Source organism: Phoxinus phoxinus (assembly GCF_949152265.1).
Source record: "Phoxinus phoxinus genome assembly, chromosome: 6".
In the NCBI taxonomy this organism is placed as follows: Eukaryota; Metazoa; Chordata; class Actinopteri; order Cypriniformes; family Leuciscidae; genus Phoxinus; species Phoxinus phoxinus.
Window position 1 is genome coordinate 7,636,546 of NC_136881.1, and position 18,461 is coordinate 7,655,006.

General features: G+C 36.3%; 1 protein-coding gene and 1 long non-coding RNA gene across 7 annotated transcripts in view; both read right to left on the minus strand.

Moving 5' to 3' along the window:
- Positions 1-18,461, minus strand: part of LOC307000726 — a 41,535-nt gene that overhangs the window by 6,974 nt on the left and 16,100 nt on the right. For all 3 annotated transcript variants that reach the window (XR_013798072.1, XR_013798073.1, XR_013798074.1), the window contains exon 3: positions 3,367-3,511. This is a non-coding gene — a long non-coding RNA (uncharacterized lncRNA). The remainder of the gene's footprint in view (positions 1-3,366; positions 3,512-18,461) is intronic.
- Positions 11,851-15,149, minus strand: LOC307000851 (uncharacterized protein). Of its 4 annotated transcripts, none has more exons than XM_079616777.1 (5): positions 14,994-15,149; positions 14,827-14,883; positions 14,498-14,587; positions 13,412-13,766; positions 11,851-13,023 (listed from the first exon to the last, which is right to left on the minus strand). In XM_079616777.1, the coding sequence occupies exons 1-4, from the start codon at positions 15,072-15,074 to the stop codon at positions 13,740-13,742; spliced, it is 255 nt and encodes an 84-aa protein (XP_079472903.1). In that variant the 5' UTR covers positions 15,075-15,149; the 3' UTR covers positions 11,851-13,023; positions 13,412-13,739. The 4 variants fall into 4 exon arrangements, 3 of the variants coding, with proteins under 3 accessions (XP_079472903.1, XP_079472901.1, XP_079472902.1); XM_079616775.1 differs by having other exon boundaries at positions 14,493-14,587; XR_013798096.1 differs by lacking the exon at positions 14,827-14,883.

Sequence of the window (18,461 nt, forward strand, 5' to 3'; positions counted from 1 at the left end):
CTATTTCAATTACACAGTTTACAAGCAGTGATTGTTTGGAGTCTGTACCTATGATATACAGATCTAGCTGTGTGCATCTGCCAAAAATAGCATGTCTGACAAAATGTCAATAACCATTATAAAACTGTTAAATGCTTAAGAGGAATTCTAGAAAAAGACAATTACAAGTAAATAAATAAGTTCACCTAACTGCTGTTCAAACCATTAACTACATAAAAAAACAATTATCTACTGTAAGAAATACTGAATACTATTATAATTAAGTCATTGCTATTAATCAGCTAATTAACCCATAATCAAACTACATGATAAATGTAGAATATGTAAATGACTCATTACGCACTCACACGATTAAAATAATAATGATGAAACTATTTCGCTCACTCTTTTTTTACTGATGCAATTTTGAAGCGTAAAAAATCAGACTATTTTAATTCTAAATATAAAAGTACGTACAATTTTATGGTTAATAACTTTCTGTAAATAGTGGATGTCAAATTTTGAAGTTCCACTACAATGCCTTTTCAGATATTACATTTAGTGTGTAATACAGCTGTTTGTGAATGTAATTGTCTGCAAAGTTTCAAAGATCAAAGTGCACGATGGAGTTATTGTCTCCTAAAAGAAAGAATCGATTCTGACCTGCCTGAAATGAACCTAAGTGGGTTTGAAACAAATTTGCATAAAGCCCGCCTTTGGTCTTCAACACACTCTACCTTGTCTGTGGACATCATTCAGTCCAAAGCCGGTGCTGGATAAACAGCGAGCGTGCTTGCGACAGTAGCTGCGGTAGGCTAAATTAGTTACGATAAGTTATTTACTATTTATGAACCGTCCTGATATGAATCTGATAAATGTTGTTTCTTATGCTCAAATTGCATTTAAAAAGTTTTCAGGCTGGACCAGCCAATGCGCACGCTCAGTCCTAAGTGTGTTTTAGAACACAGACTGTTTCTAAAGCAACCAGAGATTATAACGGCAACTGCAGTGACACAATGACTTTACCAATCTGTGATTGACTCTTTTATTTGTAAGGTGGGACTTGTTCCGCCATATTGGGTGTTTCACTTTCTCTTATTCACAGGTAATCTAAGTGCACCGTCTTTGTATAATTAAAGTCTTTGGTATCAAGTGATGAGGAAGCTTCTGGAGCTAAAATTCAGATATGGTTGGCGTTTTGTTTCTGACACACGCTGTAAGCGGTAGACCAATCACAGAAGACTGAGCCATCTGACCAATCAGAGCAGAGTAGGCTCACGTAACGGAGGGGTATAGAGAGACCAGATCCTTGATAAAAACGTTTCAGACACCGCGAGTAAAGAGTTGATGCTGCAATGTGTATTATGAGAAAATGAAAGCGTTTTTTGTTTTACCTTGGATGCATGTAGACCTATTAGGAGACTTCCAAAACAAAATTAGGAACCTTTAAAATAGCACAATAGGGGCACTTTAAAACTCAATAGCCCTTGAAATACAGCATTCGAGACAATGTTGTGTCACAGTTATTGGTCATCTGCTGTAATGGACACATTGATCAGCTGTTTGAGCATTAAAAAAGGCCTGAAAAGTTACAAAGCATTAAGTCCAGTTCAAAGGGAGTTATTCTCTATCTCAGTGCACACTGTTTCTGAACTCCCTGAAACTCCTCAATTGTAGTCTTGAGTTTCTTCCGGGAATGTACACATTAAATAACCCTCATTTAAATAATTTCCGTCCAAGGCATATCCCAAAAAAGAAGAAGAAAGGGCTGGTTGAGTTGTGTTATGTGTTGAAACTCGCAGTTATGGTAAGGGTTATGACATTACCAAAATGCACTTGAAGCAGCTGACCAATCACAACACACTGGCCCAGCCGACCAATCTGAGCACATTGCACTTTTTAGAAGGAGGGGCTTTATAGAGAAAATACTGTATAACCGATTTTCTACTGTCGGGTCGAACGGATCTAAGATTAGGAATGGTTCCAGTTGTATTTACACTTGAGCCGTGTAGTGACATCATTACTCAGGGTCGGTCACTTATCGTTGCCTGGCTAGCAGTTTCCCTGTATCTAAGCACGCTATTTGAGCGACATAAACACAAATGAATGACGACTGACGCATTTGTATTACATTCCAAAGAGATCTGTTATCAGCCCCACAGTGGATAATGAAACCATATCCATATCGGCTGGGCCGGATTGGCACAGAATTTAATGGTTGAGCAAAGAGAACGGTTTGGCTCGATGGTGAAAAAGAGGTTTATGCGAAAAATAATGTTTTATTTTTTAACATTGAAGAATGAAAGTCTATTCTAGTAGACCCCAAAAAACTAAATCAAGAATTTGAAGGTCCTCTTTAATTCGAGCATCTAGAAAATGCAAACAAGAGTATTCAGCAGACAATACACCTAATGATGACTTCTTCCCTGGTTTCACAGGCGAGGCTTAAGCCAGAATAAAACGCATGTTTGAGCTGTTTAAACTAAAAGCAACTTGGACTGATATATCTTAAAATATGTCAGAGACATTGTTTTGTCTCAAGATGCACACCAGTAATGTTTTTATCTAAGTGCACATTTATAAAAGCCACTTAAAATCCCCCTGTAGTCAATAATTGTATCCCTTAAAACTCATCTTTGATCACCAAAAGGAAATATTTACACGTATTTTCCTTGAAAAAAATCTTCATGCCTTAAAATAACTTGAATGTAATTCTACACCCTTGTCTCATTTAGTATATGCGGTTCTACGAATATGCAAACTAGCCCCTCCTCCACTCACTGGCGCCAGCTCAGATATCCACTCGTTGACGATCACACGTTGACGTGATTGGTTACAAGATAGTTTGTGACGTCAGAAACACCAGCGATTTCAAACCGCGTTTTTGAGACTGTCTTTGGTTCACTGGTGTTTTAAGGAGAAAATACTCAGCAATGGTGTTGACTTATGCATTTGTACATGTTTTTTCTTAAAGCATATTAAAAAGACCACATAGATATATAAACAACATTAAAAGGTTGATTTTCACTTTAAATGTCCTAACTGAAGGCCTAATCCAGTTTAATCTAAGCCCTTGTCTGTGAAACCAGGTCCATGTCATTTTAACGGCTAAAGATTCATTATTATTTTTTACCTTTAATTATCACCAATCCTGTATGCTATTATGAAGCAGCAGTACTATTGGCCTTCTAGGCAAAGCACTCCAGCGGTTCGCGGTATTAGGCGTGACTAATGTCAGGTTGAACTCTGCCCAGGCCGCTAGGGTGAGCAGACACAGTAATAACAGCCATAGCTCATTTAGTGTGCAACCTACCAAGGACATCAAACTAGAACACACACTTACACTTCTTCACATACACCAACACACGTACAGGCACGTGTACTCACACATTTTATATGCGTTATCCTTGCGAGTTGTGTTTATCCCCTGAAGGTTTCCAGGTTTCGGATGGTATTTCCCTAAACACCAAGTGCTAAATGGGAGCTGATGCGTCTTCCTGGGACTGTGAACGAGCTGCGTGAATATTTAACACTAAACAACAGAGAGAGTGAGAGAAAGAGAGACAAAGACAGAGAGAGACTCATTTAAAATCAGGTGGATAAGATTTGATGTTTTGTCCACAGATTCTGTCAGGGAAGTCAAGAATCAAATGTCACCGATCTAACACACACACACACCCCAACACAAAGGTAAAACGCCAGTGATTCCATTTCCTCTTACCGCACTATTTCTCCTACCTGTTAAAATCAAAATGATCCCGAGTTAGGTCACACACACACACACACACACACACACACACACACACACACACACACACACACACACACACACACACACACACACACACACACACACACACACACACACACACACACACACACACACACACACACACACACACACACACACACACACAAAACCAACACAATAATTGAAATATTTTCAACCTGATTAAACCTAGCACCTTGGGCTATGCCAGTTGCTATGGCTCTGCGCCTTGGTTGCTAGGGGGAGTAAATCATGGTGCATTATTTGATTTTTGTAATAGATATGAAAGCTCGATTCGGCCGATTAAATGTCTCCCCGTCTAGCACCTATAAGACCCGAGGCAGAGCGCGGGAGAGTGAAAAAATGGAAAAGAAATGGAGATTTGATATGGCTTCAAAATTGCAATAAAATGTTCATGGTTAATGAGATAAATGTATAAAAAATATATGTATGAAAAGTTTTTGTAATATAGTCACATACATTCATTTAGTAATAATACTTTTTTTTTTTTTTTTACATAATATGGCTGTAGGGCTATAAGGGAAACTGGGGCTAGTTGTTACACTTTTTACTCCAGTGAATATTCCTCAAGGTGGATTTATTTTAGAAATTCAATTTCTGTACAGACACAGCCTTAGCTATATAAAAAAAGCTATAGGACATTTCCACTGTTACCAACCACAAAAAGATTACATTCATAGCTGGAACATATATGGGGTAAGTTGTCACAAAGGAATAAGCCATTAAACATCCAATTCAGCAATATTTAAACAATAACAAAAACAACCTGTGAGTGTGTTCACGCACATCCCGTAAAGACATGTGACGTCAGGATATGATGTAGAAAAGCCAGTCTAATCTTGGTGCACTTGGCAGATTTTTTTACGCAGCATTCTAAGTTTACTAATGATCTGCGCATTCGAACTCGAGAAACCACGCTCAAGCTTCGCGTACCGTTCCTCAAAGCTGGTTAACGATCTCAGCTTCAGCGCGGATAGTAAGGAGCTCCGGGTCTTCGCTTCATTCTATTTTGCAGACATTTTTTCATTCTTTCTTTGTTGATGACGAACACAAACTTTCTTCTAAGAGCAACAAAATACCCTTTTACGGCATTGGTCCTGGCTTTTGGTCACACATGGCACATTCCGGGACTGATCCCGGCAATGTTACTAGGTCCCCATCCCGGCATAGATCGCATGTATGCGTTCACACAGAAGCCACTCTAGTAATTTTACAGCAATTTCCCGAGATCAACGCGCTGTGTGAAAGGGGTGTTTTAGAGAGCTACATATATCACCTGTTGAGTAATAAAACACCTTCTGCCCATAGGTTTTACAACACATCAAATCCCTCAGTTCTCGCCATCTCTGAAAAGCCAAACCAATGTTGATTCTGGTTTTATTACGAGCTCTGTCACATTCTCTTTTTGCCAGCAGACTCTCCTCTGTTCTGCGTTTTTTTTTTTAAACGGGTGATTTAGCTGCTCCATGTCAAACTTTCTCGCTCATTGTGACAACTAACCTATTCCACTCCCGCACCATACACTCGTCAAAGTAGCTGGAGCAAATTTTCTCCTTACAGATATGAGGAGACACACGAGCGTGTGTGCGCAAATTCCCATGGAAACCATCCCATCAGGTCTAAAATATAAACACTTATATGTGTAACTTATCACGGTAAAGCCACCTTTCCACTGCACACAACATTTGCATACGATTGTCGCATTTCGCCCCCTAGTGTCAGTCGCAAGGAACTTTGAAGTTGGTCGTGAAGCAACAGTTACTCTCGGCTATTCACAAACGTAAAATTAATGATTTTAATGAATGTAATGCAAGCATGAATATATCGACACAAAACAAATGACCCTCAATACATCTAAAATAAAAGCATAGTAGATTTTATAGAGCTAATCAATATAAATATTGATTTAATAATTATAAAACATTTCTTCTGCCATAATTATTAATAACTGACATTTTACAGAAATAGCGTTTACAGAATAACATTTAAGAGTTAAAATATTGATAATTCTAGCCTCGCGCTCATAGTTTTGATTAGAATATATCATATCCGGTCGACCGGTCTATACGGTCATTCATACGGTCTAGCCGCAGAAGTTCAGATATTTCAACGGATCCAAAGCTCAAATCGGATCCGAATTTTCCGCATACGCATATGATCGGAACTCCCCGCAGCTCCCGTACGACTCTCCATTGGAAATGAATGACTTCCTTGTCCTGTGCATAGACTGTAAAAAAATTAAGTGTGCAGTGGAAAGGTGGCTTAAGACAAAAAGACGTTTTGAAAGAAGGATTGATGATGTATTGAATCATTATATAAATTTTGTTCATTTTGATTAAAAAAATTATAGTCATTTTAATACATTTTAATATAACTATTTAAAATTAAATGAACAGTCTATAAAAATAAATGTTATAAAGTTACATGTTTTCAAAATATTTAAAACAAATTATAAAACATACCTAAAAAACGACAATTTCCCCCTATACTTGACATCCTTGAGTTAGCTCAAATATACCTTCATTTATAGTATAAAATTAAGCCAGTGTTTTTATTGTGTTTGCCTTTTTACAGCTAAATCAAAAAATATATGGAATTTATAATATACTTTCACCAACAACAAAAAAAAGAAAAAACTCAAGAGTCTCTCTGAGCTGCTTGTCCATTATCAGTATATTGGATCAAACTCCTTAACTGGTTAACATGCTCCACACACTGAGTTGCATTTTCCTCTCCCCAGTTTTATTAGCTTCATTATCTTTTATTGTCTGAGTGTTGCATTATAATAGTAGAACTTTGTCATCTCTTAATAGACCGATATATCTATCTATCAAGGTTTTTAATTGCCAGATATTTAAAAATCTTTCAAAAAACAACTTTTATATATATAAAAGACACTTTACAAACTTTTGAATGGCATTCATTAAGGATGGTCACAATTACAACCAGAACAACACTTTCACAAACCGTAGCGTTTCTCATTTGCACCCTTTACATCATCCACATTAACATTAATCAATCTGCATCGTTTTCTGACAGTATAACCTATAGTAAACGTCCATATTCGGCTTTACTTCATATGCGTCATTGGTTCTTGATGATGCATGTCCTATGCTGTCCACACCTATCCGCGTCCTTCTAATCTCATTTGTCTTTCCTTGGCTCTTGTTTAATTTTTCCCCAGAACGGTCGGATGTGCCTGTTGGGAATGTTCTGCGCTCATGGATTTTGTGATGTCCAGCAGGACACCAGGAGCATTCAGCAGAAGATTTGAGGTATACAGTGTCACCATTGCAGCTGCTGTACACGGTGACGACTGTGATTGGCAGAAGTATAATTGCATTTTAAGTGTTGATGTGCATTAAGTGTTTGTGAATACCTGCCTAGAGAGTGTGTATGCTGAAATATACGTTTGTGCGTGTACTAATTAAAGCCTGACATCCAGCTTTGTTCATCCTCTATGATTCTAATTAGCAATGAGCTGTGCTCTCAAAAGACAGTTCTGAAATACACTACACAGATCACTATAATACTGCTGTTGACATGAGAGGCAGCGAAAAAGAAGCGAGGGAAGAGTGTGGGAGAGAGAAAGAGGGAGAGGATGGTGTGAAAGCGGGCTTTGAGAGATTAGAAATTTACATATCTTAATAGACAACCACATACTCACATTCTTTCATCAGGAAAGTCCCAGTGCAGCACTGGAATTGTGGGTAGTGGACTGGCAAGGCGGTGAAACTGATTGTCTAATAATAACACACACACACACACACACACACACACACACACACACACACACACACACACACACACACACACACACACACACACACACACACACACACACACACACACACACACACACACACACACACACACACACACACACACACACACACACACACACACACACACACACACACACACACACACACACACACACCAAGACCAGCTCTGGCCTGATGGAGCCATTAGCATTTTTGGAACAGAGCAGAAAAAGCATTGTAAAACAAAAATAAAATAAAAAAAGTTTCAAGAAAAGTGTAAAAATAAGATTAGTTCTTTTTTAAATATATTTATAGTTGAATAAGGCACTTTTAAAAACAACATGTATATATATATATAAACCTACATGACTATTTACTGGTTATTTATTAGTTACATTTATTACACACCTTTCTGGAATGCTTGATTCTGATTGGTCAATCTGAGCAAATATACGCCTTCAAATATATTTGGTATAGTTTCATATCCATCCACAGCCTCACTCTTCTCGCATTATAAAATAATAGACTCAGATCAATATTTAATATCCTTTATTTATGTATTTGTTAGCCTTACAATAAGCAAGATACAGTCAGTTGATAATTATAACAAAATCAACAGAGGAGTTAATTGTATGGTACATATTATTACGTGTTTTTGGAGCCCATTTAGCATACATCAATATAATTAATATAATATAATATAATCTAATAGGCAATTATCAGGGTATGTACAGTAGCTGATATATTATATTGACAATTTAATTGACATTAACGTTACCTTATTTGTACATTGTTTGAGATAAATGTATATTATTTATATATTAAATAAATATAAATGTTATTTGTTAAATAGCCTTGCAATAAGCAAGATAATACAGTCGGTTGATAATTATCACAAAATAAACATCAAGTTCAAATTATTTATATTTTGTGCGATTTTTGGAGCCTATTTAGCATGCAGCAATATAATATGATTGATATGATATAATATAATGCAATTATCAGGTTAGGTAGCTGATATATTATATTATATTATCTACTCTGGTAATTGACATTTCTGCCTTACCATATTGTATAAAGATGTCTAAAAATAAATGTACTACAAAACAAATATGCATATAATATATGTACAGGCAGGCACATACAGTATGATCTCTCTGGAATTATTAGTTTGTCTTATGTGTGTGTGTGTGCACGCATATAAGTCTAGCGGTGTCTGACACTTCCCTCTCCTCTGGAGAATATGACCTCTTCCCCAGTCCCACTCAGTAATTGGCTAACTAATGTGTAAAGAGGGAGGAGGGGATGGAACTGAGATGAACGTAATGTAGGACACCATGTTTCAGTGCAACCAGGGGTAACTCTTTATTCAATTTCAATCTCCGCTTTCTGAATGTACACTTCCTCGTTAACCCTGATTAGCTGATTGAGCGCTTGTCGATGCGTAAGGAAAGCGATGGGGGTGTTTATCTATAGGTGTGTGTTCTCGTGAGCGTTCTCAGAACGTGAGCTCTAAACTGTCCTGGCAGGTGTTGATTGGAGGTCATTGGTCTCGCTGTAGTCCGAACGCTCAGATCAATAAAACACTCCAATCTCTTTATCTACCACCTAACAGCTATCAGAGAGTGAAAAGGGTGACACGGACACAAACACACACACTCACAGAAAGGGACTGTACCCTCTGTGTTTCCTTGTAGTTGGTCACTTTCTGAAACTGGATTACATTGAAAGTGTATTTGAATGTGACGTATACATTTTTTTTAATTCATGCTATTCTCCCTGAAATTACAATCACTGGCAGGCTATCAAATGAATCTCCTTTGGTTTAAAGTAACAACATATTGACACAATTTTCTTTTATTAAAATAAAATGTATCAGTGCATATTATTCATATATATATATATATATATATATATATATATATATATATATATATATATATATATATATATATAATATATTATATAATATTATATATTAATATTAATATATATATATATATATATATAATATTATATATTAATATAATTAATTGTCTGATGAAGAACAAATAAACTTTTTGCCCTCCTTCTTACAGTTGCACTCATAAATAAGGCTATGGAAGTAAAATGGGTTGCTTATCTTAAAGGGATAGTTCACCCAAAATTAATATTTTATCATTAATAACTCACCCTCATGTCATTCCAAACACACAAGACTTCGGTATTAGTAGTAAAGACTTCATTAAAGTAATTCATGTGACTCCAGTGGTTTAACGTCAATTTTATGAAGCAACGCGAGTGCTTTGTTTGAGCAAAAAACATAATTTACCACTCTATTTATAATCTAAATATTAAATCTCCAACGCACTACCTTTCTGGGAATTTGAAACTGGTAGTTGCTGATAGGTTGCTGATAGTTGCTGGTAGGTTCAGATTTCATCAAAAAGATCTTCATTCAATTCTTACGGGTTTGGAACGACATGAGGGTGAGTAATTAATGACAGAATTTTCATTTTTTGGTGAACTATCCCTTTAAAGTTAAAGGCTATGTTGCAGGTTAGAGTACCCAGTGAGCCAATGTATAGAAAAATAATGTAGGAACTATATTTAAATATGAACATATACTTATAAAACGCTATTTAGGCTTCTGGAGTCGTTTTTGTGAGAAAATTTTACTTCCGCGTTTGAAAACCGCCAAACCGGAAGTGACGTAACATGAGGCAGAGCGGTCAAAGTAAACAATAGGAAAGCAATGGATCGCAATGACAGATCGGACGCTGAGGAAATTCTAGCCTAAATGTTTACTCGTATGATGGACCTCAGCCATATAATTATGAGCCTCATATGAAGCCAAGAGAGTAGACAGGTCAGGATTAGACTGAACAATGGTCAGAGGAGACGCATTGAGCTGTGGTGTGAGGAGAACAGGGCAGGGGTCTCGATGAGAGAACAGTGTTACTAGCTTATAGATTTATTCACGTTAGCCGACGATATGTATAACACTATGCTCAGATCACAATATTGTACAGATTATTATCATGTATCAGGCAAAAGTAAAGCTATTATTTAGACCCTTACCTGCATGTGTTGTGTATGTCAGCCATACAGTTTCAAGAGGAAGAGGGACTTTATAAAGGCTTTGAATAGCCCCATTTGGTGACAATGAATACAAAAATAATCACAATCACAACTATCTTACTGTATAAAAACTTTATATGTAGAAACAGCCAACACAAACATTAAAATTCGGAGTACGGAAATGAACTTAATATAGCCTATTATATTTATAATAAGTGTCGGCTGCAGACTAATAACAAACACATAAATGCATTACATTACAAGTTTATGTAGGATATGTTAATTAAATTAAGACAAGGCACATTAAGACAGGTAGGCTACATGTAGCCTATGCATTTTGTAAAACAGATGTACAATAAGTGATCTCTGACGGATCCGTGACCGTCATGTTTCCCGCCCGCGGCCGAAACACAATCTGACGGCGGACCGGGCGACCCGATGAAGGAGCCGGGACAGTGTGCACATATCGCCGTCATCATATAACTCCATGTCGCCGAGATTAAATAAACACAAGATTTTGACGCGTATCCGAGAGTGGAGCGGAGTGTGAGCGCGCACTGCATGGCACGGACGCGCGCGCGGGCGCGAACACTAATCAACAGTGAAACAATTTAAAATACTCTATCATTTCTGGTCATACAGAATATAATAATACATTATTCGCAACTACTTTTATTTGTGTAAACTCGCAATAACAAGAAAGCGTTGTGCTTTTGTCAAATAAAATAAAACAATCAGGCGCGCTTTCATGATCTCCGTGAACTGGAGCGCGAGAACTGAAACTAAATATGTAGGCTAAAGCTTGAAATGTCCACTTCAAAACGAACAAATTCGAATAGAAAGCTAATACATTCTGATTATGTAATCCGTATGAAAGGTGCATTTCTCTCTAAAAGCGCACCCGCTTACCCAGCTAACACAAATACGTGACTGTTACGTAACTGCAACGTAATCTGGTGACCAAACTTTCGTCGTGGCAACGTAACTAGTTACGTCGTGGCAACCGGAAAAGTGAAATTCCTGGATTCGTTGCCACGACGTAACTTTGTAACGTTGTCGGTAAGTAACGGCGACGTCGTGGCAACGTTGCGGATCGACAGTCGTGTGTTGGTAACCAGTTGGTCATTTTAGTTTTTAATAATATGGGCGGACATGCAGTGGTCTAATTTAATTGTCCTCATTTGCCCAAAACTATTTTAGAGATTTTTTCAACGACATATGAAAGATACAGACTCAAAATGTGATTAATTCAGTCCATTTACTATGGAACAAAGCACAAACAGCAAAAACAGTATGCAAACAGGTTATACATTTAAATGAACAAGGTTTTCCCCAAAAGCTTGAACATCGAATTGCTCCTACACGTCTTCATTTTGGTGGCCCTAATAACGAAGCAAGAATAAGAAAAGAAAAATGCAAGAAAAAAGAATAGTTGAGTGTTTTCCCATTTAACATTTAAATACACAAAGCAATTAGCACTGAAAGATAGAATCTGTATAAGCAGAGTTTTTTTTAAATCGCTCATATATATTTTCTAACCATGGTCACAAAGTTATGTTGTGGCAAATGCATTATTTCCTTTTAAAATAATTTGATAACTTCATGACGTATCACTATATTCTATAAAATCTTAGTTAGAATTTTAGAAATAATTTGATACGTTTGAAATATTTAATACATATTTAGTTTTTCTTCTTCTGAAGTCGTGATTACGATGTCCATTTTTTAAAAAAAACTAGATGACTAGTAGGCCTATTTATGATCATTCCTGAAGGCAGCATTAAACCCCCAAAATGTCAGGTGGTGGTGCAACTGTCTGAACAAATGAACAGACTAAAAGAAAATAATTTAAAATGGTGTCTTAATAATAAAAAACTAAAAACTATGCCATAATTTTAAGTTTGAAGCCTTTCCTATAATTGTCAATTATATGAAAGGCTTCAAACCTAAAATGATGGCATAGTTTTTAATTTATTGTTTTTTATAAATATCAGTAGTTTTAAAGCTGTTGAGATAATTGAGAAACTTTTGTCCAGCAATTTGTATATTCTCAAATGGTATTATGAATTTTAAGGTAATAACAGTAAACATGATAATGCATCATCCAGAGGAGCCTAACTGATCTCTTTGGCAGAGTGAATACGTTTGTAAAGCTCTCTCAAATACTGATAAAAACTGCTAATTTCAAGTATGGGTAGGTTGGTGGTACAATTTCCATGTCAGGTGGTACAACTACAATACATCATATTTTTGTTGTACCGCCTGACATAAAAACTTGAATTAGTTTAAACACTTTAAAATATCATTAAACATCTGAAAATTGTTTTAACACATTGTCTTCAAGAGTGTTGATGTCATTAGAAGTCTTCCCAAGTGAGGCTGGATCCGAACTGGAGCTGCTGTAATCTCTAGTAAAATATGCTGAACATCCTGAGATAGAAACAAGGAGACAACAGGAGAAAGATTAGCATTGCTGCTGTTCATATTATTTCAGGCAAAAGATGGTCATGTGAACTTTTTACTATTTCATGACATAGTGCAAGATTATGAGATGTGTTACCGTAATTGAATGCTTGGCTAAAGAGATGATTTAAATTAGGATAGTGTTTCTGGGCCCCAAACATTATCAGGAAGGTTATTCTAGAGTTATTCCCTTACATTTAGTGATCGACCGATATATCAGGTCGATATTTACGGGTTTTTTTACCGATGCCAATACACGGCTGCTGCGTCCGACTGATAGTTTTTCCCGGCATTATTTATAGACAGGCGTCTGTAATTTGTGACAGCAAGGAATGTGATTTGGACTTTGACTTACTAGTCATATGGTGTGTAGCGTCTTGGAGATGTTGTCCGACAGAACAGCCGCTCCGATTCTGCTGGGGTGCAGGCCATCAGCACGGTAGAGCCTAGGTCGCTCCCAGAACAGATTCCAATTATTTACAAAGAGCAGTCTCTGTTCATAACACCATGACATTAACCATTCATTTAGTGCAAACAATCTACTGAACCTTTCTTGTCCTTGTCGGTACGTGGGAATGGTCCAGACTCGATGATCGTTGCTTCAGGCGATGTTCTGCGTACCGTCTCGATCAGGCTCCTCTAGTCCCTCTTCAGAACCTCCGTCTGCCGCAGCCTGATGTCGTTCACCCCCGCGTGCAGCACGACAGCTCCTTCAGTGTTTTCAGAAAATGGAGCAAGGTTTCAGAAATTGTGTTTTGGCAATTGAGAAAAAAACTGTATTAGGAAATCATCTGATTTTAATGAGAAAACATGACCTAACGAGTCAGCATTTTAATACTATACATTCTTACAATGCAAACGTCCTAAACATTTCTGAGTATTATCAATGTTGAAAACAGTTGTGCTGCTTATTAATCTTATTGTGTAAACCAGTGTAACAGTTTAATCCATTTTTTTTCTCTCTCTCTCCAGGATTCATTGTTAAATAGACCCAACATATATAAACAGTAGTTTACACTACTGTTCAAAAGTTTGGGTTCAATAGAGTAAAAATAAATAAATAAATAATATTTTATTCAGCAAGGATGCATTAAATTGACCAGAAGAGAGAGTAAATATTTCTGTTTCAAATAAATGCTGCTTTTTTTTCTTTCATTCATTAAATAACCCTGAAAAACACAAAAATATGAAGCAGCACAACTGTTTTCAACACTGATAATAATTATAAATGTTTAATTTATGTTTTTAGTTTTACTTATTCACTAATTCATATTGCTCATACAGTGTCACTTACGTTTGGATGTCAAAACGTTCTTAAAATAAATTAAACAAGTAAATGTAAATATGAGAAATTAAAATACATATGCATGGTGATACAGTAGGTGACAAAATATTGTGAGAAAATGGATATGAAGTTATTTAATGAAGTTCCTCACTTCACCTGTTTCCAACTTCTCTGGCAGCAGCTTTCTTCAGAAATGTTGAAGTAGTGGAGCTTCCCCTCTGTTGTAGAAGGATTATTTTGTTGCTCCTGAAACCACAGAACTATTTTGATCACTATTTGTTAGCTAGCTGCTAGTATCAGCTAAATTTCACACTTCATGTAAGTGACGTCATCGAGTACGTTTATGTTAAATAAATTAACTCACTTCCAAACTAACTTATTTCTAATAAAACTATCAAAACATCTCATCTACCCGTAAGATGTGATTAAAAGCCTAAACTTTCATATCAAAAGCTCAAGCTGAAGTTAGCATAACGTTACGTTACCTCTTCTGAAAACGGTTGATATGCTAACGGACTTTTCTCGAAGACACTAAACCATTTCTATAAAGTAAATATTCAACAGAAGCGTGTCAATAACAAGTAGTGTCGTGTAGAGAAGTGTCAAGAACAGTTGTGTGTATTATTTGTGTGATTTTAGAGACTAAACTCACCTGAAAGCACTGAAAACAACAGCGAGAGAGGGAATTCTGCAGCTTGTCAGTTGGAGTCAGTCGGTGCCGCGCCGTCTCCATGGCAACTCATCTCCGCTCCAGTGCTTTAGGTCGACTCGAAGGTTCACGCGCACGCCCATTAAAACGTCAAAGCCACGCAACATTATAAACATAAACATCTAGAATTATAACCTTACTTGAATAAAATGAACGTCTTTCAAACGTACGGAATACTAAACAAACAATTGAAACAAATAAAATATTTCATAGAAATGCAGTCTGATAAGATGGTAATCAAATTACCGGCCAGTGACGTTGCAGTTCCGTTGCCAGTAAGTCATGAAATTACCAAGTTATTACGAATAGAGTACGTATCTGGAACGTTGTTGGTTATCTTATAACCTTATGAGGACGTACTGACGACGTTGTGGGTTGGTAATATGATGGTAATGAAATTTCGAGCATGCGACGTTGTAGTTACGTTGTCAGTTAGTAAAGTCATGACATGACCAAAAAGTACGAATTCATTACGTAACTGTTACGTCGTGTGTTAGCTGGGTAACAGCGGAGATGGAGATATGTTTTTAACCGACAGTGATTTAGAAAACAATAGTTTATTAATAAACAATTAAAATGCCTCGTTATTTTTTCAGACACATTTATCATTAGCCTATAAATCACCTTTCTGTAGGCTGTGGTTCCAGAGACATAGGCCTATGGCTCTTCTCATTCAGTACTGCGGGAATAATATTATTTCCAGGTTCTAATTTTGTCTCAGAAAAATAAATCAACAACAACAAAATCCATATTAATTTGTGAATATTTTAAATGTTTAATTAAGGGGCAACAAGTAGCCTAATAAACAAAAATTCGTCAATATTAATTTTTTTGCGCAGCATTTGGTGTAGCCTACAGTTCAAATTAAAATTTTGCCTTTTAAAAATACAACAACCGTTTTTGTTTTGTAATTACGGGTTAAAAATATTTTTGTTCTCTCTGTTTTGTAATTTAGTGAACTTTATAGATTTCAACCATATTATTCCTTCTTGAGTCTTTTTAACAAGAATTTAGATTAATGTATGAATTGAATAGTGATTGTGTGACCTATGATGAGGGAACAACCAGTGATAACCTTGGTAGTACCATCAAATGATAGCCTATAGCGATGTCATCAGGATACACACACAGCGCAGTGGCCCACCTTACCGGGTGACCACGTCGTGGTTCACCAGAATTTATAGTTTACCCACCTCTTTTTTTACCACTACACATCTGACCACGACGATGATTAATTGAAATACAATAACCACCGAAAACACACGGAATCACGACCGCTCCAACTGAATACCAACCTACTCTGCACTGAGCGAACGCACAACGCAGAGCCCGGCGGCAAACGACTACCTCATGTGACGCAATATGACGCGATGGTGAAAAAAAACGGTTTTTCAACACGGTCAAGGAAACGGTCACGTTTTCTACTAAATTTGTGCCCTTATGTCTTGCAAAACGATTTTAAATCCTGCATTTACTTTTCATATGGTATTTTCATACAAGGTTATATATTAATTTTGAAGAAAAAAAAACCTGCAAGATGGCCTTTAAGGAATAAAAGCAATGCACTGCATCTCAGTGTATAGTATGTACATTTCTGGTGATATACAATATTTCTGTGGGCCAATATATAATGTCATAAAATTGCATTGTGATTTCACAGAACCCTTTGTCAAATAATTAGTTTGTTTTAGCTCAAAAGCTAAATTCATTACCTTACAAGTTCATACATAAAAAACACTGCAGCAGACTGAGGTTCCATTCCTTACCATTTCTCACTCAAAGAGTTGCAAAATAACCTTCAAAAACACTGCGCAAAGTGTAGTAGCCAAAAAAGCATGCATGAATACAGTTTGAAAATCCATCAGAGATAGTAGGTCATGCAATCCAAGCACTTTTACAGAACACATTTGATTTTCGTATGATTTGGGATGCACTAATTCTCATCTTGCACATGGTTGGACAGTATGCAAATTGGGACGCAACTACTCTCTCAAAGATAGTCGTCATGTATATATGGATTCTGGGTAGCGCAAAGGAAATCAGCTTGGTGTAAAATAAAAAAAAGACATATAATGTTAATCATGTACGCACACGTGTGCATGCTCAAAATGAATGAGTTGATCCGGATGGTTACACTCATGCGTTTCCTCTGTTAAGCAGTGGACCCATGAATAGCTCAGGTAGAAACCAATGAGCAGTAAATGATTGAGACATTAGAGCTGCCTTTCTTTCACACTCACTTGTTAGTGTCCATTGAAACAGATTGCCAGATTAGATTACTCTAGACCTGCTCTTAACTCCACTGCAAACAGCAGGTGAAAGAGAAAAGACAACTGCTGGTTAGAATGTGTTATGTTAAAGTCACCGTGAAATCAAAATTGACTGTTCTAGTTTTTCAATGGAATATTGGAGTATTTATTATGAATGATTTATCCGTGCACATTATTTTTATTTTGTATTATTTATATGTGCCCTCAATCTTTAATCTAAAGAACTTCCCCTCCCCCTTGCAACGCCATCTCTTCTCTGATGATGTGTTAACTGGCGTGAGGGCGGGGCAACCTGTCACTCACATGAGATCATCCAATAACAAACCACTACCACCCAATGATCCAATCAATTCCCAATGGACAAAATCAAGTCCTGTCCTACATTGTTCAAGAAGCCGTTTCACTCGGAAGCACGTCACACCGGAAGAAAAGACTATAGCGACTTCCGTTTCATGCTGACTTTAATTTATCAAACACTAAATGCTTAAAAACTCTAGTACTGAACAAGCTGAATTTATATATGCCAATCAATGAGCTTTCTATTTACAGTTCCTAAAAGGATAGTTTATCAACAATTAAAATTCTGTCCTTATGTCAAAACACAAAAGAAGATATTTTGAAAAATGTCTCTGCGTTTTTTCTTCTTCTTCCATTCAATTAATGTCAATGAGGTCCAATATTGTTTTGGACCTCACTGACTTTCAATATACAGAAAAAAAATTCCAAATAATTTCTTATATGTTACACAGAAGACAAAACAAACCAAAAAATAAAAAATAAAAAAATAACAGATTTGAAACAACATGAGGTTTTGAGTAGATAATGAAATAATGCTTTTTTGGGTAAACTTTCTCTTTAAGGTAGCAATGTTTAAGTAAACTTTAAAAAAAAAAAAATCTATGTAATATGCTGTCTTGGTAAGTGTGACCAAAGTATAATTTCAGGACCTTCAACAAAACCCTTCACTTGGACACTTAAATTCAAAGCTAAATTTTCCTCATTAATAATGTTAATTAAATCAAAGATTATTTTATTGTCCAATCTGCCCATCTCTAAAACATTTGAGAAAAAAAAAATAGTATATATATATTTTAGTAATTTATATTCTGATTACTTGTGATCATCTTAGTATTAGCTGGAT

Bases quoted from the DNA above. Each gene is read 5' to 3' on its own strand.
- LOC307000851 (XM_079616775.1), bottom strand. From the start codon at position 15,074: ATGGAGACGGCGCGGCACCGACTGACTCCAACTGACAAGCTGCAGAAT. The intron at 14,884-14,993 runs GTGAGTTTAGTC...TTTACTTTATAG, and splicing joins GTTGTTTTCAGTGCTTTCAG to AAATGGTTTAGTGTCTTCGA. The intron at 13,767-14,492 runs GTGAGGAACTTC...AAAACACTGAAG, and splicing joins AGAAGTTGGAAACAGGTGAA to GAGCTGTCGTGCTGCACGCG.